Source organism: Ciconia boyciana, chromosome 2 (genome assembly GCF_034638445.1).
Source record: "Ciconia boyciana chromosome 2, ASM3463844v1, whole genome shotgun sequence".
Classification (NCBI taxonomy): Eukaryota; Metazoa; Chordata; class Aves; order Ciconiiformes; family Ciconiidae; genus Ciconia; species Ciconia boyciana.
The window spans coordinates 98,490,358-98,512,167 of NC_132935.1; the positions used below are offsets into that span (position 1 = coordinate 98,490,358).

General features: G+C 43.3%; 1 protein-coding gene and 1 long non-coding RNA gene across 2 annotated transcripts; both read right to left on the reverse strand.

Annotated features, from left to right (window-relative positions):
* Positions 1 to 396: 396 nt before the first annotated feature.
* On the reverse strand, positions 397 to 9,106 carry LOC140647998 (uncharacterized). The gene is made up of 4 exons (XR_012041049.1): positions 9,087 to 9,106; positions 4,862 to 4,907; positions 1,921 to 2,109; positions 397 to 1,073 (listed from the first exon to the last, which is right to left on the reverse strand). It is a non-coding gene; the product is annotated as an uncharacterized lncRNA (long non-coding RNA).
* Positions 9,107 to 12,737: 3,631 nt separating this feature from the next.
* LOC140647997 (transmembrane protein 14C-like) lies at positions 12,738 to 21,598 on the reverse strand. The gene is made up of 5 exons (XM_072853287.1): positions 21,525 to 21,598; positions 21,219 to 21,302; positions 18,717 to 18,818; positions 15,858 to 15,945; positions 12,738 to 15,669 (listed from the first exon to the last, which is right to left on the reverse strand). Exons 2-5 carry the CDS (start codon positions 21,292 to 21,294, stop codon positions 15,612 to 15,614), a joined length of 324 nt encoding a protein of 107 aa, XP_072709388.1. The 5' UTR covers positions 21,295 to 21,302; positions 21,525 to 21,598; the 3' UTR covers positions 12,738 to 15,611.
* Between the last annotated feature and the right edge of the window lie 212 nt (positions 21,599 to 21,810).

The window sequence follows — 21,810 nt, forward strand, 5'->3', positions numbered from 1 at the left end:
TATACGAGACTCCATAAGAAAAGCATAAAAGTTCAAAAAGCACAAGACTGATTTTTCTGCAAGCTATCACTTTGCTGCTTCTTTGGGAAAGAGGCCTGTCTACATAAATAAGGGCAACAATTAATTAAAGGTGCAGGGGGGCAGGAAAGGGGAGAGGTGAGTTACAATCTCCATTTCCAAATTCAGCCCATTCTGTCCCACAGCCAGATTCCACTGTAGCTACATTGGGTTTACGTTTGGGGTCAGCCTTGGTAGCAATGTATATATAGCAATTCAGCTGGAAATCTAAAATGTGATCAGACCTGGTGAAAGCAAGCTTATTGGTATTTATTTTTCATTAAGTGCATGACCTGAACAAAGCCACCTTTACTTTTTTCCCCACATCACCTTTTGTTTAAGTTTATAGCGCGTTACAGTGACTCCACCATGATGCACCCATCATACCATCTTACGATCATGAAGAAAGAAATCGTATTTGATTTTGTCACCTGAATTTCATTTATTGCCAGAGACAGATTGCTGGTGCTTCTGCACTTTGTTGTAGGTTTATATGAGAAAGGAAATTGAGATGAGGAAAATGAGGGGTCAGGATTTTCATCTGCAGCCATATTTCTAGAGCACTTTATCATTTATAAAAATTCACTCCAGTCAAAAAGTAGATTATTTTTACCTATTGATACAATTGGTAATTCTTGTATTTCAGAAGTGTAAAGGAAAATGCCCATCGTAGATATATATTCTGCTCACATGCATTGCAAGGACATGGATCAAAGAGTAGGGAAAGGGTTAGGGAAACAGACAAAGGATTTGGGCACGTAGAGCAACAGGAGGCATATTTTCTCTGCGCCCACGGCTCTGGGTGAGCAAGGGACATGGGTTTTGTTTTGGAGCCTGCCTGCCACACAACTGAGGCACAGCCATTTTGGCCCAAATCCGAAGGTGAGGAGCCGCAGCACCCTGTAGGTACCCTCCAGCAGGGTCAGTGGGGCTTAGTTAGGGGTTGCTGGATCCGGCAGCCCAAGAGAGGAGAGGCCACCGCAGCTCCACTCCTCCAGGTCCAACCTGTAGCACAGCTGAGAATATATTCCCAGTAAGCACACAGACAAACACAGGTATGTATATACCACGTATATACATAGATACACACAGCCAGCCGCATAGATCAATACAGAAACACTCAGCATTCACGCAAACACATGCAGCACCAACAGCCTTGTCCTGTTCCCTTCTCAGCCTGATCAGGGTGAAGATCTATTGGGGGGTCGAAACAAATGTATGAATACAATGTGGATCCCTCCGGTAGCTGCCCATAGACACTCACCCTGCCCAGCATCTGGCACTGGATCCTCTCACCTCCAGTTGCCTCCTGTGCAGATACACACACACACACACACACATACAGAGGACTCCCAGCAGACCCCAGTTGGCCAGGACCCCTTGGGTCACCAGCACCTCCAGCTTCCCGATGCACAGGAGACACATGCGCACCCAGCCCAGACTTACGGCCACTTCCATACCAGGCTCCCTGGCCACTTACCCTTCCAGCCAGCTAGTCCAGCTCAATATTTGCTCCTCATCACACACCAACATACACACCAAGACTGGCTCCAGTTGCCCTGGCATACACACCCAGACTGGCTCCAGTTGCTGGCACCATGGATGCCCAGGTGCCTGTGACCCCCAGTCCCACTCCAGCAGCTGGCACTTGCACCCCATTCACACAGGCACATACTGATAGGGAGTGCCTCACCCAGGAAAAAAGAGTTTAACAAGGAGACAGGACAGACTGCGCTGGTCAGGAGCAGACAAGCGTCCTGGCCAGCCCCTGCTTACCCATGACCTGTCCCTTTTAAACCCTTATCCCTCTATTTTGCCACGCTTGATCCTCCCCAGACCACCTCAATCCCTCCCTGTCCTCACCTTTGCTTCCTCTCCAAAACCTCCTGTAATAAGTCTTGTGCGATGCCAAGATGCTCATCCCCTGCACCTCAGGCAGGGACCCCCTCAGTCTGTGAGACGTCCTGGAGACAGCCTGGGGAGGAGCCAGGGCAGGGAGTTTTTCAGGTTTCCCCACCTGCGTATGTGGAGATGAGCCTTTTATCACATAACCTAACAGGGCAGAGAGACCAAAGGGTCAGAAATATGAGGGGAGAGGGAAAGGGATAAGATATTCTGGAGGCGACACCAATAAAACAGGGAAGAGCCCTCTAGGCTGCGGTGATGAAGTTTTCAGCCTCACAGCCTCCTCCAGCAGCTAAGGGGAGCCAATGCAGCCTGTGGTAATAAAGTCTAACACTCACAACTGCAGAATTTGCAGGGAGCCAGGGAATGTACTTCACTGTGCTGCACCATTTTCCTTTCGGTCCCCAGCCAGGACTCTCTCCATTCACCAGACTAGAAATGTTCCCTCCCTCCAGGGCTCAGTACCTCAACATTTTGCCAGCTTCTCACAAAAGCGTCCCTGACAAACACCTGCAGAAACGAACAGCAGAGCATTGTAAATAAATGCTGTATAGCCCTATTCCCTCCTCTGAGACTGCCTTACAGGAAAGTTAAGGCTTGCACAAAAAAAGGCGTATTTCCCCAACACACCATGATCATAGCAATTCCCTTTCCAAAGGCCAATTCTTTCAGCTCAGGCCTTCTCAAGCATCCCCTTGGATACACTCAGGCTCAAAATTGTGCTTCACTCTTCCTGGATCTGGAAATAAATGCATTAACAACAATTTCAAAATCAGTCAGTAAAGATTTGAACTCCAGGCTGGGGTTTCCATCCCCTGGGTCTCTGCAGGGTGAAAGACCTCTGGGCAAGGATCCGTACAGCACCAAGCACATTGGCACTTCCATCTGTGCTAGGAGCTCTAGGCCCTACTGTGGTTTGATAACAGTAACACTAGAGCAACAGAAAATTATATCCTAGCACTATAAAATCACTCTTCTTGATATAAATGTGTTGATAATCCTCAAAGCCTATCTACAGTCTTTTCTCTAGTTCTTCCATCAGCAAGAGGACTAACAAAGCCTGGCTCCTAGCGTTCCCCGTGCCCTCTTATGCAATGCCTTCCTGTGCCCTCACACCCCCCTCTAGATCCCACCAAAATGTTCTGCCCCTACTCTGTCTCTACCCTCCCACCAGGAGACTACACATGGTGTGACTGGGCAGGGGCCATGCGAATGGTGCTTGGGGGGTCAGCAGATGTCAAACAGACTCTGATGAATTTTCCCTCTAGTCCTCTATTCTGCTAATGGTTTTCAAAAATCTTAAAGAACTGAAGCTGCTGAAACTTTTACCTTTCTGGGAAATTGAGACAAAGGTTACAGAAAGTTCAAAACTTTTGGCAGAAAGGGGAGTGGCTGGATGGACATGGCATGACTATATGAACCTCAACCAGATAATAAAAAATACTGACTTTCCAGAAGAGGCTATGAGAATATTCCTCCAAGAAGATGACATTTTTTTAAATTTGGTCCAATCCCTCCGTAGGAGACAGGCTGTACAAAGGGACAGGAAAGCTCCTCTGGCATAGTAAAGACCACAGCTGGTGCCTAACAGGTATGAAGGGCTGGAGAAGGTGCAACGAATGCAGGATGGCACTTGCGTCATTCTCAGCTGGCCCCCCAATCCCTGCAAACTGCGAGTAGCCAACATGCCTTAAAGCAGCTCTGAAACCTCTTTAACTATGTGGGGGCGAACAGCCACACTGCCCCCTCTCCTGGCTCTGCCGTGGGCACACATGAGTGCAGTTGGGAACTTCAGCCTAAAATTACTGATGACTTATCCTGTCAGTCTCGCTCATAAACCAAAGCCATGCAGAGCCTCATTTCCCATGCAGAGGGAACTCCTGGGGATTAGGAAGCTTTCCTGACAGAGAGGAAAAGGGACGTTGACTCTGAGATCTTAAGATCCCAGCCTGCTTCAGTTTGCACCCCTTCACTCAGCGTGGTTGGGTGGAGGGTGCTTTGGACCCCCTTGTCTTCAGGGAGAGGATTCCATAAGTTCATGTCCTTTAAAAAACAATTGTGAGTGGATTAGTGAATATTAGTTTACCCAGGCATGGTGATTAAACTAAGCCTGAATCAGTATTGCCTCCAGAGGCACCTAAAGGAAAGCTTATTGCTTCAGTTTTCTCGTCTTCCATAAATTTCAGAGCAAACTCAGGAGGAATTAATGCAAAAATATCTTCTCCTTACGTTGTCCTCTGTAGGGAAATACTTGGGTTTCTGAGAGGGTTTTTGGCAAGATCTGCAAATAGATTCACTGCTAACCACAGTCAGATCTCTCTGTTGAAAAGCGAAAAACTAAAGACAGAAGGACAGAAACTCAGGTGGGTCAGTTGGCACAGCATGCCTCAGGTCAGCAACACTTAGCCCTGCCACACCTCAGGATAATCTTCTCGGAAACCTTCATCCAGAGCAACATCTTCACAGCACTTCAGATGTTTCACTCTTCCTTTTTTTTTTAGTTTACCACCTGTCTTTTAATTTTTGCCCTTGCTCCCGAGGATGCCACACAATCCTATTTCCCCTCAGATTTGATGGAAACAGGGGCATACCCCATCTTAACATTTTCTGGATTAAGTGGAAGTGCAGCACCTGGCACTAGGCAGGGCATGGCAACACAAGATTCACTCTACCTCTGGGCAATGCCACAGCTGAATTTAAATGTTCAGCTGCATATGAAATAATGTTTGATAAAGAATGAGATGCTAATGAAGACAGCATGACTCTGAACGAGCACAAATCTTGCGTGGTGTTGCCATCTTGGATTTTAAACCAAGATGTGAATTAAAGATTTGAATGAGGTCAACTGCAGTGACCCAGCTGAACAAGATGCAATTAATAGCAGGCTGACCTCTCTTACCCTTCTTCCCCCAAACCTCCTCTTCTTCTGTGTACACTTACTGCTCCTGGGGCAAAAAAGAAAAGCAGAGATTAGTACTAATTAGATTTTACTTAACATGGTTGTTTAAATAGTTAACTCTTCTCTTTCCTGCTGTGTTTTTAACATATCCACCACACTATGTTTATGGTTGATAGGGAAGGATTTGAATGCTTTTAACATCCTCTTTTAGCAGGTCTTGTGCTCCGTCATTACAGAGAATGCTGTCTAAAGCAAGCCGAGTGTCTATAGGTGACACCATACAGTTAATGCTCACATGCAAGGAATACTCTTGAGGAAAGTCCTGATCCTGAAGAGCATCCTGTGGGATATAGTCTATAAAGCAAATATGTCTAACAAAATCTATGGCTATTTTCTGCCCCCGTGCAACACACCGTTCCCTAGAAAGCTGATACTCTGATGGTTGACAGCTAAGAGGAACAGAAATAATTGCAGGCTGCTGCCATCTCTGTCTCAGAAAGTCTATAGCCTTTTACCATTGACTATCGGGAGTATTTGCTTGCTTGACAGTATGGGAATGGGATATACAGAAATAAATGTGTCGTGGTTTAACCTCAGCCAGCAACTAAGCCCCACACAGCCGCTCGCTCACTCCCCCCCAGTGGAATGGGGGAGAGAATCAGAAGAGTAAAAGTGGGAAAACCCGTGGGTTGAGATAAAGACAGTTTAATAGGTAAAGCAAAAGCTGTGCACACAAGCAAAGCAAAACAAGGAATTCATTCACTGCGTCCCATCAGCAGGCAGGTGTTCAGCCATCTCCAGGAAAGCAGGGCTCCATCACACGTAACGGTTGCTTGGGAAGACAAACGCCATCACTCCAAATGTTCCCCCCTTCCTTCTTCTTCCCCAGCTTTATATGCTGAGCATGATGACATACAGTATGGGATATCCCTTTGGTCAGTTGAGGTCAGCTGTCCTGGCTGTGTCCCCTCCCAGCTTCTTGTGCACCCCCAGCCTACTCACTGGTGGGGTGGGGTGAGGAGCAGAAAAGGCCTTGACTCTGTGTAAGCACTGCTCAGCAGTAACGAAAACAACCCTGTATGATCAACACTGTTTCCAGCACAAATCCAAACCATAGTCCCATACTAGCTACTGTGAAGACAATTAAGTGTACCCCAGCCAAAACCAGCAGACAGATAGGTAGTTTAGCAGCCAGTTCCTCGGGCAGCACAGAGAGTCCCTGATCAACACAGACCCAACTTCAGCTACATCCTTCTCACAGCCAGCTGTGCATTGCACACACACATTCATGCATGTGCACAGCAACAGACAGTACCATGAATGCACAAGAATTTTATTTGCACTGTTTTTAAGCATTTTGTTTGCTTATGTATGTTTTTGGTATTTATCAGTGGATATAACGTTTTGTGCTGGTTTTGGCTGGGATAGAGTTAATTTTCCTCATAGTAGCTAGCATGGGGCTATGTTTTGGATTTGTGCTGGAAACAGAGTTGATAACACAGGGATGTTTTCGTTACTGCTGAGCAGTGCTTACACAGAGTCAAGGCCTTTTCTGCTCCTCACCCCACCCCACCAGCGAGTAGGCTGGGGGTGCACAAGAAGCTGGGAGGGGACACAGCCGGGACAGCTGACCCCAACTGACCAAAGGGATATCCCATACCGTATGTCATCATGCTCAGTATATAAAGCTGGGGAAGAAGAAGGAAGGGGGGGACATTCGGACTGATGGTGTTTGTCTTCCCAAGTAACCGTTACAGGTGATGGAGCCCTGCTTTCCTGGAGATGGCTGAACACCTGCCTGCCAGTGGGAAGGAGTGAATGAATTCCTTGTTTTGCTTTGCTTGCGTGCACGGCTTTTGCTTTACCTGTTAAACTGTCTTTATCTCAACCCAGGAGTTTTCTCACTTTTACTTTTCCGATTCTCTCCCTCATCCCACCGGGGTGGGGGAGTGAGCGAGCGGCTGTGTGGTGCCTAGCTGCCGGCTGGGGTTAAACCACGACGCTGTCTTTCACATAAGTAAATGAATTTATATAAAAATAAATTTATATAGATGATATTTATAAGACTAAGTTGAACAGAGAGTCCTTATTGTTTGGCAGGGATGAGACAGCAGCGGCACATGGAGGAGAAAACCTGGCAACAGCCCCTCAGCCGATGTAAATGCTGCAGGGATGGCAGGTGAACTACCTTCAGTCTGGGAACTGAAGGTGTTGCTGGGTATAGGATAAATGCAATGCAAAGGGGAGCGTCTAGCACACTGCTGAATACCAGGGGTATGTAGCTACTCAGCGAACCAGAAAGATAATTTTCCAAACAGCTTTATGGATTAGGTTACTTTCAGAGGATTTTAGGATTGTGACTCTGTGCCCATTGTCATGATTCTTGGGTTCTTACCCCCCATCACAAAAAATTTCCCCTACCTCCCAGTTTAGGTTTAATTTCTGTTTTGAAAACAGAACTTGGGTAAGTGGACCAACTTCACTCTCCCCTCAGAATATTTTAGGTCTTGTCACAACCCCACAGACCAGCAGGAATCTCAGCGGAGGGAAATTTCAGTCTAGAATTTAAAAGCGTTTACTTTGCCCCTGCTGCTTTTCATCTATTTTCTCTCCTCCTGGTGTGTATTTTTCTGCCCTGCTGGCTGTGGTGCTGCATACTAATAGAGCAGTACTTGGCCCATCCCCAGAGGAAGTTGCGCGCAGGTTCATCGGCGAACAGAGGAGGGAGAAGGAATTTCAGCGCATCGAATAACTCTCCTACCGATGGGATGCCTTCAGGTAACAGCAGATAATTTGATTCCAGCCGCTTCCTATTGTTATACCACTGCTGAAAGAGCATGACCTCCAAAGAAACATATCCAACATCCTCTCCCTGATTATATATATACTGCAACAGCTTACAAAACTATACTGTTTGTGTGTTTCTTAAAAGTGCTTGAAGAAGGAGGCCTGTCTTGCTAAATACCCTCCGCTCGTGATTCAGGCTGACTGAACCTGCAGATTTTGTTTCATGCTGTGAACACGCACATGAGAAAGGCTGGGCTGATCTTCCAGTAAGGATAGGAAGCGATTTCCTTCAGGGTGTAGGAAGAGTGGCAGGAGGTTTTTATTTTCATTCTTCATGGGATTATTATCAGCTCCATAGCAGCACTAGTTTGGGATTGCATAGCATGCTTGGCGAGAGAAGCCTTTTGCCCCACGACCATTTCCTTCCATTCCTCAGGCCAGTGCAAAAGTAATAAAGAAGCGGACACTCATATTCGGCTGAGTGAGCAAAGGAACGTATTTGGCGTTCCAAGTCAGATAACTACAAGTGGGCAAACCCCAAATTAGAAGCAGGTAAGCACTGTTTATTGTTATTTATCCCTCCCTCCATCTCTCGGGGTGGGGTGCCTTTCTCCCCCGGCTGCCAGCTTGCCGGGTGCAGCGGCAGCCGCATCGGAGCAGCACTGCCGCCCTCTCTCGGCTCTGCACGCTGGAGAGCCCCTCCAAACCCTCCGCGGTTGCAGCACAGGCAGCCACCAACACACAAACGAGGGGAAAAGAAGACAAAAAAAAGGGGGGGAAAAGGAGAAACAAGGGGGGAAGGGGGGAAAAAGGGGGGAAAAAGGGGGCAGAAAAGGGAGGAAAAAGGGGGAAAAGGGGAGAAGGGGGAAAGGGGGGAAAAGGGGAGAAAAGGGGGGAAAAGGGAAAAAAGGGGAAAAAAGGGGAAAAGGAAAAAAGGAAAAAGAAGAAAAAAGAAAAAACAAGAAAAAGAAAAAAGGAAAAAGGGGGGAAAAAAGGAAAAGAAAAAGAGAGAGTGTGTTCTTCACTGAGGGGGTGGTCAAGCACTGGAACAAGCTCCCAGGGAAGCGGTAATGGCCCCAAGCACCTCGGTGTTCAATAAGCATCTGTACAACACTCATAGATACATGGTTTCACTTTTAGATTGCCCTGTGTGGAGTCAGGAGTGGGACTCGATGATCCTCATGGGTCCCTTCCAACTCAGGATATTCTATGACTCTAAGTATTAGTACTAAACCTCAATTCAACTTAGTTGTAATATTTGCAGGAGAGGATCTCAAAATACTCTGCAAATGCTAACATTTAATGAAATGATAGAAGGGAAAGAGACATTTGTCCTACCATAATTTTTCTCATTAGATATTTATTTTCTAAAAGAGCATCAAATTAAAATAAGGACAGACTGTATTAGCTACCAGCAATAAAGCAGTATCAGACCTACCAGTTCTTGCTTCTGGGGCGGGGAACACGTTATGCCACACTCTGTATAAGAGAGCAACGTAAAAGACAGACAGGGAAGGGATACAGAAAACATTATCTCCATTTCACAGGTTCAGAAGAGAGGCACAAGAAGATTAAAAGGAACACCCAAAGTCACTTGTGCACTGGACTGAGCTGGGGATATGGCACTAAACCATAAGCATTTTGATCTGCTCCAGCATGGCATTTCAAGGAAGCAGGAGAGATGTGTGCAGATGTCTCTGTGCCATTACTGACACAACATTTTGCCATTTTTACTTGTAGGGATTCTGGAGGAACAAAGACTTTCCTCCTCCTGTCATAACTGCCTGGAGGTTCTCCTGACCTTTTTTTCCCCTCCCCTTTTTCCAGGCGATTAAATTGTGCAGTCAGAAAGCATGACTATAATGCCAAGAAGCCAGCAATTTTAACACCACAAAAGGATAATTGCGTAATACTTCAGGCCATATTAGTTTCAGCACGGACTGACCCTCAGCCAGGGATGACAGAGTGCCAACAGCTCCCAGCACAATGACTGACAGAACTGGGACATGGCAAATTGCACTTTCGAGGCCTGCAGCAGAACAAGAGCTAGGGGATACGCTTTGCATTAAAAACAGTCATGTACTGTATTCTTAGAACAAGGGATAAAGTAGGACAGCCCATGACTACCTCCCTTCTAAACCATTTCACTTGAAACATTTTCCATCCTCCTCTCATTCTTCTTCTTTGCTAGTCTGTCAAAGACAGTTGTCTGTACTACTAGTGTAATGTTATATTCTTACACTATACTACAGATTCGTACTAAATTACAGAGATTGTGCTACCTGCAAATGTCACATTAATTGAAAGAACAGCTTAGAGTGTGACATCTATCGATGGGTGAGTAAAAAGGTTGCTTTTCCTCCCCTCAACTCAATGCTGCAATTGAACCTCAGTACAGTATTGCTGTATTAGAGGTCTCTGTGCTGTGTCTGTAAAGATTCAGAATCAAGGCACCCACGTATACAAGATTTTGACAGCCCCCCCAATCTTTGCTCGCATCTCCACTGGCTGGTTTGTAACATTCCCAGCCTGTACATGCCTGGTGCTGCCCCAGTGTGAGCAACTGGGGCACCACAGGTAAGATCCTGAATGGGAAAGAACCTAGGGTTAGCCAGAAGTAAACATATAGCATAGGTGAAATTTAGGTTGTCCCCATGGGTTTTCCACCTGGGCAGAGAGGAATCTGGGTTCTATTTCTCAGCTTCAGGATGTTTCTGTATTTTTGCCAGTTACTATTTAGCTTTAAAAGAAGACTAAAAAAAAAAAAATAGTTGCTCCTGTTCCCACAGGTCCCAAGAACTTTGCGCTCTCTTCTCTGCTGCAGTGTGGCTTCCCCAGGCATTATTCCCCTCTGTGGGATATCCCACGGCCTGAGGCACAGAGCCCTCTCCTGGGAAGAGCCCCTCCTTGAACCCAGCCAGAGTGGGAACTGAAGGGAACCCAATATCTCTCATTTTCCAGGACTTATGGTAACCAACTGCTATTACAAAGACAGGTACGCTTATACATCCCATACATCCCCCTTATCTCCACCTAGCTTCCACCAGGCACTATAGATGTGACAGCAACATGTGGAATAGAGGGCCTGCATCTTCACTCTGGGAAATGAGGATTTGCTAACCCGAACTCTCTTCTTCTGTCATTACTATAATGTATTTGAGTTCTGGAGGCATGATTAAACTCCGAGTTGTTGAATCCTAGTGACCCAGTCTGTGTATTGTAAAACTAGTTTCCTGTTCCTGTGCCTTGTTAAAAAATCAGTACTCATTTCAGCTCCTGCTGACAGCTGATACTGTAAGTAATATTAAACTAACATTTTTATTTTCAGAGTGTGCTTTGAACAGAGTAGTCTTAATTTAAGAATTATTTTAACAGTTCATTTCCTAAAAATAAATAACTAAATCACTCTTTCCAAACATTACATCCATATGCAAGCTGACTCACAGCATGAGGTTTCACTGAAGCCATGGCATGGCCGCAGTGAAGTCAATGCAAAAGTAATAATCTCAATTTACATAGAGACCACCCTCAGTGGAAAAAAACCACCAAAACCTATATAATAAAATAGGAACGAAAACTTGTAGGATTATCTAACAATCAGCCTAAAAGCACAGGCAGTCTGGAGAAAGGATATTAATGTCTAATTCTTGAATGGCTCTAGAAAATTCTATCAGCAGGGATGGAATTTTCTATTCAATTACATAGGGCAATTTAAAATATATAAAGGTAATTACAAAACTTCTGTTGGATTTTGCTTACAGCATGGTCAAAAGAGACACTAATTTCACTGAGACTAGAATTTCAGACATGCTTTTACATGTTTTTAGTGTTGCTCCTTGCAGATCCATCCTGTACAGATCAGGTTATTTACGGATTAAGTGCCTGGAAACAAGAAAGGTTACAATATGAAATATGTTCAAAACCCTGAAATTAATTTTATAACTTTTGCCAAGAGAATTAGTAACACACAGCACAATTGGCCCAACGTCTATAGATCTGCTTGTAATTACTACTTTCTACTACGACAACTTTCAATCTACTAGCATATGTGTTTCCATTGATTCACGACAACAGAAACATCACTCTGGCTCAATACTGTTAAATGCCATTTTCAGAACAGGAAATACGAGCTTTGAAGTGTTCCAATGAAATGAAACAATTATGTAGTTTAGTATTTGCTTTATGCAGTTTGAGAGAATTGGTACAAATTCCTTTAAGTACTACAAATTGGGAAGTACTGTGCATAAGACAAATTAATTTAAACCTGCTTTGCCATAATTATATGTTATACAGTTGATAAAGTTTTTATATAATCAATAGCATAGAGGTCCCAGAGTAAAATCTTAAATAGTCATTACATAAAATACCACTTTAAAATACGAGTTACACACCATAAGAATCCTAGTTTATCAATAATCATATATCACTAAAGTGTAAGTTGATAAAGGATTTTCTTTCATACATTTCTTGCCTCTTCCTTCCATCACAGTGCTAAGCCCACGTTAGCTGTGCCTGCACTAATAATGTCGGGAGACTGAGTGCAGGAGAAGCAATCAAGATTGGAGCATCAACAAAGGCACCAGATGCCACTTGTGCCTCTTCCACACTAGTCCTCAGGCACCACAGCAGAACCACATACTCTCCCAGCTCCAAGGTTTCCTAGTAAAGGCAGATTTGAAGAGGCACAGCCACTTCCCTAAGTGATAAAAACAAAATGCCGATACATTCTATTGTCAAGTAAGCCTGTAAGATCAGAATTACATACTGTTAAACTACTTTATTCTGGTTATACAGTCCTTTGGACAGATTACATTCAACTGTTCATTTAGCCTAGCACAGATCTCACTTAATTAATCCACAGAGCAAGTTCCTTTCCAACAATTGTTTTAATACAGTGTTAAGGAAGGCCCCTAATTTAATCTTCTGCCCCTCCATTTGAAAAGTGATTTTTAAATATCACCGAAAGACAGCACTTGGATAACAGTTCACTGCAAAGACTTCCACTGAGAACAAGAAGGTAAAAAAAAAACAAAAAAACAAACCAAACCCTACCCCCATACACACAGAAAGGATGCAAAAACATGCCAAATAAAGGTTTGTAACAGATTTTACTTGTAGAAAAGCAACCTTTTAGCATCATTTCACAATAAAAAGGTAAGATCCGTTTGGTGTTATACAGACATGGTGTATGAACTCAGAATGCAACAGGTAAAGCATACGGTAATACTCAGTATGAAAGGTATGAGATACATGTTATATTTAGCCAATTATATTTAGCTAATTATAATTAGACAATTAGTTATATTTAGCCAATTATATTTAGCTATTATTTCGGAACGCTAAGAAAGAACATCGACCCCTGGGTGTAGTCTTCATCGATTTAGCCAAAGCCTTCGACACAGTGAGTCATTATCACGTCATAGCTGTTCTTAAGCAGAAGGGTGTGGACGATCATATTATCAACTTGATTAAAAATCTGTATCATAACATCAATACCCATATTGATCTGAAGAATGAACAATCAGAAGCCATCAGGATTCGAATAGGCGTGAAACAGGGCGATCCAATGTCCCCAATTCTATTTAACTTATCTGTGGACCCCCTACTGTGTAAATTGGAGGAGGAGGGTAACGGATTCCAACACTGCTCAAAAAACATAACAACTATGGCTTTATCAGACGATTTGGTACTGCTAAGTGGATCATGGGAAGGAATGCAGAAAAACATTGAAATTCTGGAGGTCTTTTGTGATCTAACTGGCCTCAAAACACAACAGGAGAAGTGCCACAGCTTTTTCATCCAGCCGACAAAAGACTCTACACAATCAATGATTGTCCTCCATGGACAGTTAACAGCACTCCCCTTAATATCATTGAATCCGGTAGTTCCCAGAAGTACCTGGGTCTACGTATTGACCCATGGACCGGAATATCAAAACCGGATCTCATCCGGTTTGCAAGTATTGATAATATCAATACTGCAAGAAGTAAGCGGATAGCTGCAACGAATTGGGGAAACTACATTAAAGCCATTCCAGAAGGTGGACATCTTAAATGGGTATGCTATTCTGCAATTGATCTACTTGGCAGATCAAGCTGATGTGAAAGCAAGGTACCTAGAGAGCACTGACTTAGCAATTTGAGCATCAGTCAAGGAATGGTTACATCTTCCAACAAGTACTTGCAATGCCACCCTATATTCCAGCACTCGGGATGGAGGTCTAGGTATTACCAGGGCTTGATTCCCAGTGTGCAGTCTCGAAGACTACACAGAATTGCGCAGTCTTCAGATGAAACAACAAGAGAAGTAGCTCAACAAGAAGGCATTGAGAAGGAATTTGAAAGGCTGTGGATTGCAGCAGGACACGACAAGGACAAAATTCTACCTATATGGGACCCGAGAGCAGTCATGGTGATATCAGAGGGACCAGGCGGCAAGAAACTGGACTCAGAATGGGAGCTGCCCGCTCCAGAGGTCATCTTTCTGAAACCCTGCAATTGGCGAAGACAAGAATTTTTAAATTGGGCCGAGTTGGCTTCCCAGGGCCGTGGCATTTCCAACTTTGAGGATGATAAAATCAGTAACAGCTGGCTGGAATTCTATAGGGGCATTCCCCACACAAAGCTCATTACCGCATTACAACTGAGGGCTAATGTCTACCCTACAAGAGAATTCTTAGCAAGGGGAAGACAGAGAACCCAGATTAAAGTGTGCTGACATTGCCTAGTGGAAAACAAGACCTGTGCACATATAATTGGATATTGTCCCGCAGTACAAGAAGCCAGGATAAAAAGACGTAAGCGGATATGTGACTTATTGATGGTAGAGGCCAAAAAGAAAGAGTGGACAGTATTTCAAGAGCTGCACATACGAGATGAACAGAGTGAGTTATACAAACCAGATTTGTTTTTTGCGAAAGAAAACCAAGCTATAGTGGTGGACATTACAGTAAGATACGAAAGTAAGCTAACATCATTGGCTGATGCAGCGGCGGCAAAGGTCAGAAAGTATCAACATCTAAAAGGCCATATCCAAGAGCTAACGAAAGCTACAAACGTCAAATTAATGGGATTTCCACTAGGGGCGCGTGGAAAATGGTACTCTGGGAATTATGAATTACTAAAAGAACTTGGACTCTCTTCTTCCAGACAAGACAAAGTCACTCAGTGCCTATCGAACCGAGTGTTGTTTACTTCAGTTGCGATCGTACACAAGTTTGTCAGCAAAACTAGAACCCGTGTAAGATCCACATGACTCACTTGTTAATTGTATTCCTTCACGAACTGTTAATAAACCAATTGTTCTTTTAACTACCCAGGCAGGTGGGAGGTGCCACCAGAACTATGGGTGCCAACAGGCTGCCGAGGGCGACAAAAGCTTGTGATAGGGTGCTAATAGTATGTAGGGAAATGTGTGACTCGGGGTCATGACGCGTCATCAGCCCCGCCTAAAGACGCTAATCACCAGTCTTTAGCCAGGTGGAGGGGCCACCTTTACTTAACCCAGAAAAGAAACATATATATATATAGTATATATATATATATATATATAACTATATATACTATATATACTATATATACTATATATGTTTGCTAAATAGCCAATTAGTCCTGGTGCCTCTTTGTGGATACTTTCTTAATTACAGGTCCTCTCTGCTTCATGCACATCAGCAGTACATTTTGGAAAATAAAAACTGGAAGTGTCAATATACACTGAAATGCGTCTGGAAAAATCAAGCCCAGGACCAGTTTCTCACTACACAATAATAGTTCTACCAGATCATTGAAACAAATGGCACCTTGTATGTAAACTATCTGTCTCATCATTCTACTCCCCTTTATATAAAAAAAAAAAGGAAAAAATTTTTCTTGATATAGAAAATTGTTCCATCTTCTTGCTTCTGCATTCATGCAACTTCATTATCAGGTTTTCTTATCCAGATATTAAACTGTAAAATGAACAGTTACTTATCGTGGGGCTTTTCCGCCATCTTCAGTGCTAATCTTCCAACCATTAGCAAACTGTATATAGGGAAAAACACAGAATTAAACAATAATAATATTTTGTCAATTCATTTTCAAATGCTTCCCATGTAACTGGTACATAGAAACAAAAAAGATACACAAAATATGATTCACTCCATCTCAGTTTAATTAAGCAAATAAGAAATCACACATAGCAGGTTAAAAAAAAGTATATTGTGTTGTACCTGACACCAGCAATTAGCCCTGCAGGCATGAATTTTCCAGAGTTGTAAAATCTTGTTCCCATGACAGCAGTCAGTGTTCCAGCTGTAACTGAAATGAGAGATTATACAGTCCAGTCAGAGATGCATGTGTGTGAGAGAGATGCTACAATTCAAAACTAACAGAACAGAGAGAAGCAGTAGCATCAAGTAAAAAGTGAAACAGCATTATTTCATGTGATGGACTAAAAGAGTCAAACTGTGTAAACTTTGGAATGCATCAGTATGTGAAGAGTAAATATTCTAAATCAAGTTCTAGCAGACAGCGCACTCCATAGGCTTCTGCACAGACTCCTCAAATTTTTCAAAATGTGCTGCTTTGGAGACTGGAAATAGTCTATGCCACACGGCTCTGGAACTGACTCCTTCCCTGTGCAAAGGCAAATCACTAAAACTGTGCACATAATTCCCCCACTTCTCGTAAAAGGGAGATAGCATTCTCTTGTCTAACTTGTAGTAATGTTCTGAGAATTCACTAATTTATGTTTGCAAAAGACTTTGAAAGGGAAATGTGCTATGTAAGTGCTACGCATTACCAATCTCTTTCAGCCCTGGACCACCTTCTTCTAAAATCAGAGAGTTAAAGCTATCCACCCTGACCACTTGACAGAGACAAGAGCCAGGTAGTTTCACTGAGCCAGTAAAATAGAAAGGGCAATCCCTGGAACACTGTACCTCAAAGAAAGATGGAATACCAAGAAAACTATATGGAAAACATACTGATTAAATCCTCAGCCTTAGCATGCATCTGCTACCCAGTGGTAACAGCTACACATTAACATGTTGTTCCAACCACTCTTATTTTCTACCATTGCTTCTATGCGATGGCTGGTCCTGCAGAACCCAGCTCATCTTCAGTCCTTGTGATGGCATCCTTCCTCCCTAACACCACCCTAAATAAATATTGTCCTTGACATCTAACAGTCTCCTATAAGTAGATATGTAGAAGACTGGGACCACAGTCTAATACACAAGAAAGAACTACAATACTTCTGTATTCAAATACCTCAAGCTCTAGTCAGTAGCCAGTCTTCAAAATACATACACTTCACTAAATGTAATGTCATCCTAGACAGCAGTAGAACACACCTTCTCCAAAAACTTTAAAGCATGAAAAGGAGGAGGCAAAGACTCCATATGCTACTGAATTATAGAAATGTATCTGTCTCTCACATTTGGGAAAATACTTTGCCTCGCTCCTGTTAAGCTTGCTGTATTTGCAGTTTATTCCAGATATTTAGGCTTGACCATGCACGACTTTTGACCTATCCAGTAGATGTGAAAGTGGACTGCACTGTAGACAATGCTGAAGTGGAGAGAAACGCTGGGCCTTCCCCTTTCACTTCTGACTTTCACATATCAAAGAGCTGGATGGTATGTCACTGCTTCAGTGAACAAATGCTATAGTCCGTGGCAGCTCTTTAAGCACTGACGCTCTGCAGTTATCTTCTCAAAGTCAGAGAGAAGGGAAGCTCCAGTTCTGAGAAGAAGGAAGAAGAAACTGCATTACTGAAGCTTGCTTCTCTGTTAAATCTCCCCAGGCGTGCAACACCTTTTTATTTCCACATATTTGTCATATATAAAAATAAACCCATCGCAGTCTCTGCCATTTTCAGCGATAATAAAATAACCTGCTAGGGGTATGGGCAGTCTGCAGGGGAATCACGCTTCCTGAAATGCTCCAGCCTCCTGCAGGATGCTGAAGGTAGGATCCAGCCAAAAAGAGGACACAGTGGTCAGACATCCATTTACTAGCTCTTCCCTTGCACTATGATCCTTCGAACACACTAGTAGGAAACAGGTCCATGGTGGCAGCCACCAATTCAGCTAAGCCTGGGGACTGAAACATAGCTAGTGCTAGAGGACTGTCACGCACTGATGTCTTCTACAGATCAGGAGAGGAGAGGATACTACTAACACAGATACTGGCCAAAGGATTACACAAGACACATGCTCACAAGTATCTGAGATACAGCAGCCTGACAAGCGTCAGGCATCAGCTGAGCTGCAGGAACTATCTACATATATTTTCTCAGCCCCTTTCAATTGCAAGGTACCCCAACTTTTTAGTGAATGCAAAAAGTTCAAGTCATGTTATTTTGCAACTGGCATGAGCTTTAGGCACACACAGGTTAGAGTGATAGATGATAATCGTCCTAACTTGATCACAACCCTGAGCTCTATAAGGTAAATGGCAGAAAGAAAAAAATTGCATTTTGGAGATTCACACCATACTACATACAAGTTTTTAAAACACAAAATGCTTATTTGATTCTTTTTTTTTTTTTTTGCTGAAGGATGTGAAATAATGGTATTTGGTTTGACTATTTTTTTTAAACCACTTAAGTTTCACTTTATCCTAGCATGCATTTTCCTTCACAACTTGTAGGTTTTTTGATGTTCAGAAGACAAACTCTAATGATAAATAACAGATATTTTCCCCTCTTGTTGTAGAAAAGGAACAAAAACGTAAGTTTGAACTATCACCCAAAACACTTTATACTTCTTGCAAAAGGGATGCAGGAATGTAGTGAGAAATCACCGAGCAAGTTTTAAGACAAGCAGTTTTTAATATGCATTCTCAATACATTCTTTAAAAAAATAATTAAGTAATGCTAACAGCTCACATTCCAGGGAGAGGAGTGGAGTTTGGCCACTAATGGAGATTTTTCACTAAAACACAAGTTTAAAGATTGGATTGAAACTAGATTTATAACACCATCAGTTTAACTCTTCTGCAAAGACTTTTAGGTACTCATTTTAAGTATCCAGTTATTTTAGGGTAAATATAATCCCTTCTAATTAAAATTTTAAATTACTTACTCAGAGAAATCCAAACATTATTTGGATTCTGTGAGAGCTGATAGGCACCCAGTCCAGCCAAACTCCCAAAGAAAAGGCCAGCAGCTAGTGATGGGACACTACCTGAATAAGTAAAAGATAATGCATTTATTAGAAGCTCAAAAATAAACTTACTCATCAGCTTCTCTGTTTTGTAAAACACCAACAATAACAAAAAAAAGGTGGGCATTCATTGTTATAAAGCAGATTAGAGAGGGTTTTTTTCTTTTAAGATATTAAGACCATGCCGATCTGCACCAAGAAACATGTTCAAATGCTCTTACAGAAGATACAAATAGCATTAGTATTTAATTCTTTAACAGCAAAGCCATTAATATATTTATGATGGAAAGAATAGCGAGAAAAGCAAAAGAATTGGTGTTTTCTTTGTGCAAACTGAAGCACGTTGTTTCAACACAGTAATATCAGAATTCCTTGAGAGGCAGTAAAGTAGATGGATTAAACAGTAAGGGTTTAAGATCAGAAAAAGAGACACGTGGACTGAACCGGGCAGGAGGGCATTCAGACAAACAAAAAAGTTGCCAAAGAAGAGAGCGGAGTCGAATAAGAGAGGTCATATCTCTTAAGTACACCTGAGATCTGATCCAAAGGTAACTGCAAACTTTGGAAGAAGGTTCCCTAGACTCACCTAAACTTTGGATCAAGTCCTCAGTATAAATTATAATACCAAGCTACCAGAAGATAAAGGATACCACATCCAAATTGGTGATTTATAGATTACATCAAGTAATGAAGCAGCATGACCACTGTGAGTGGTGAATGCCCTCAATAAGGTTAATGGAGAATTGAGGACTTAATGCTACTGAGGGTGGTTCTTTATATATTCCATTTTTCAGGTCACCTTTAAAGGACTCGAGATTGCAAAGCTAAGCTGATAAAGACCTCCTCTCAATGTTACAGGAGGATCACATATTGCTACCAGAAAGTAATTATTTTTCAGCCATCAACAAGGCATCTGTAACATTGCTTCAGATCCTGCTTTTGGTATAAAAAGCAAGAGATAAAGATGATAGAAAGCACCCGATGTTCTTGTACGTGTGCAAGGAAAAGATGCACACTCTACTAAGTGGCTGCTCTGGACAGAATACAGTTTAGCAACCAACATGTGGTAGCTACAATCTTTTGCACAAGCCTGGAAACCCACAAATGGCCATAATATCCTTGAATTTTACCTCAAGGCATTGTTTAAGCAGCTATGACACATACACTTACTAGGACAACCACACCACCTCTGGCTCAGGAAGTTCCTAAGTCTCAAAACACTGGGACGCAGAGAACTTAGTAAATGAAGAGAGAAAATAAGTAAATCACTCTTTGCTTGCCCTGTTCTCATATGCTTCCCAAGGCACCTACTGCTGATGACTGCCTGTGTGGGTAAACAGACCTGGTTGTAAAAGAACAGATCACCATCTTAGCTCTATGGATGAAAGTTCCATTTTCTTTTGGTTTCTCCAAGTTATTAGTAGGGATACAATAGCGGGTTTTTTTTCCTCCCTACAAATCACTATACAAGTTCCTGTTCCCCCTTCAAAAATCCTGTGACCTGGATTCCCTTGCCTCACCATGACCATGTCCTCCCACCTGGGACCAGAGGATAAGAAAGACACATACCATTTCATAATGGCCTCAGAGAAATACAGATGCAATTAGTTACTCAAGTTCTCAGTATTGTCCCTCCTGCCCTAAATTCCACTCACAGCCCAAAGGATAAATCAAGCAAATAGAAAGCAGATTGGAATAGGCATTAGCATCTATGTAGTCAAATGCACTGGTAAGATTCTTACTGACTTTGGCAATGCACCTTCATATCACAAACACTAAAATGGCTTAGGGATTTTTTAAGCTGAAAGAGACAGTACTGCAGCAGGGATGAATCCACAGTTCTGTCCACAGGAGGGCAAACTCAGAAAAAGGTCAGGAAATGAAAGCAGTAGGTCAGAGGGTAAGCTTATGATGCAGAGCCCAGAAAAGGAACAAGCTTAAGGACTGATTTGCATTGTTCAGCTCTACTTGGAGCAAGGATCTTTCTGAAAACTCTCTGCAGCTTGCAGTAGACTGTTACAATCAAACATTAAAATGAGAATAAATCTCTAAGAAAAAAAAAATGGCGATTTATGTCATGTGAAGATACAGAACATTTATAGAATGCTTATATTTAAAACAGCAGGGGAAAAGCCTTCCTGAGGCAAACTTATGTCATTTCACCCAAAGAGCACACAGCAGAGGCAGGATACCAGCATCCACCAGAAAGGATATTGTGAGCTTATCAACCCAAAGCACCAGCTCTAGCCAAAAAGCACCACACCCCAACAGCAGCAAGTTAACAGCACATGGCACAAAGTGATAAACTTTACATCTGCGTGAACTTCGAGATAGGAGGCTTTCAGCCTCCTAGCTCACATAAAGTTATTGGGGGGCGGGGGAGGGGAGCGAAGCAGATGAAAGCGTCTTCCCGCACCGTACCTGCTTTTGCATAGCCAATGAGCCCTCCTGATGCCACCAGGGCAGCGTAGCCAAAGCCGAGCCAGTCCACTGCCATGCTGAAAACTAGAAGAGAAACTGGGGTGAGGGTCGGTATCTCTTAATTTTTTAGGGGGGAAAAAAAATTAGCATTTTGCCCCAGGGAGCTTTTCCACGAGCAAGGCCTGCCTAAAGTCTAAGCCCTAAACCGAATGCAAGAGATTAAAATCGATTTGTTGGGAATGCAGCCCTGGGGGCGGCTGACTTCAGGGTCAGCCCCGCCGCGAAAGGTACACAGGGCCCGCTCACCTGCCCAGCGCTCCGCTCCACAGTAGCCCGGGGCGGAGCAGGCTACGGAAGGGGAGGCGAGGGAGCAACGCGCCGCCCAAAACTTCCCTTTTCCGGCTGTTCTAAGGGAAGGGGAAAAAAAAAAACCCCAACAGGCAGGGTAGGGTGCGTCCCGCAGCCCGGGGCTGCGGCGGAGAAAGCGTTGGTGCCTTTCCACCTACCTGCAGAGCTGCGGGTAATTCCCCCGGCCCCGGCGGGGGGGTATCAAGGATGCCCGAACAAGCCCGGGTGCCTACAAATGAGGAGA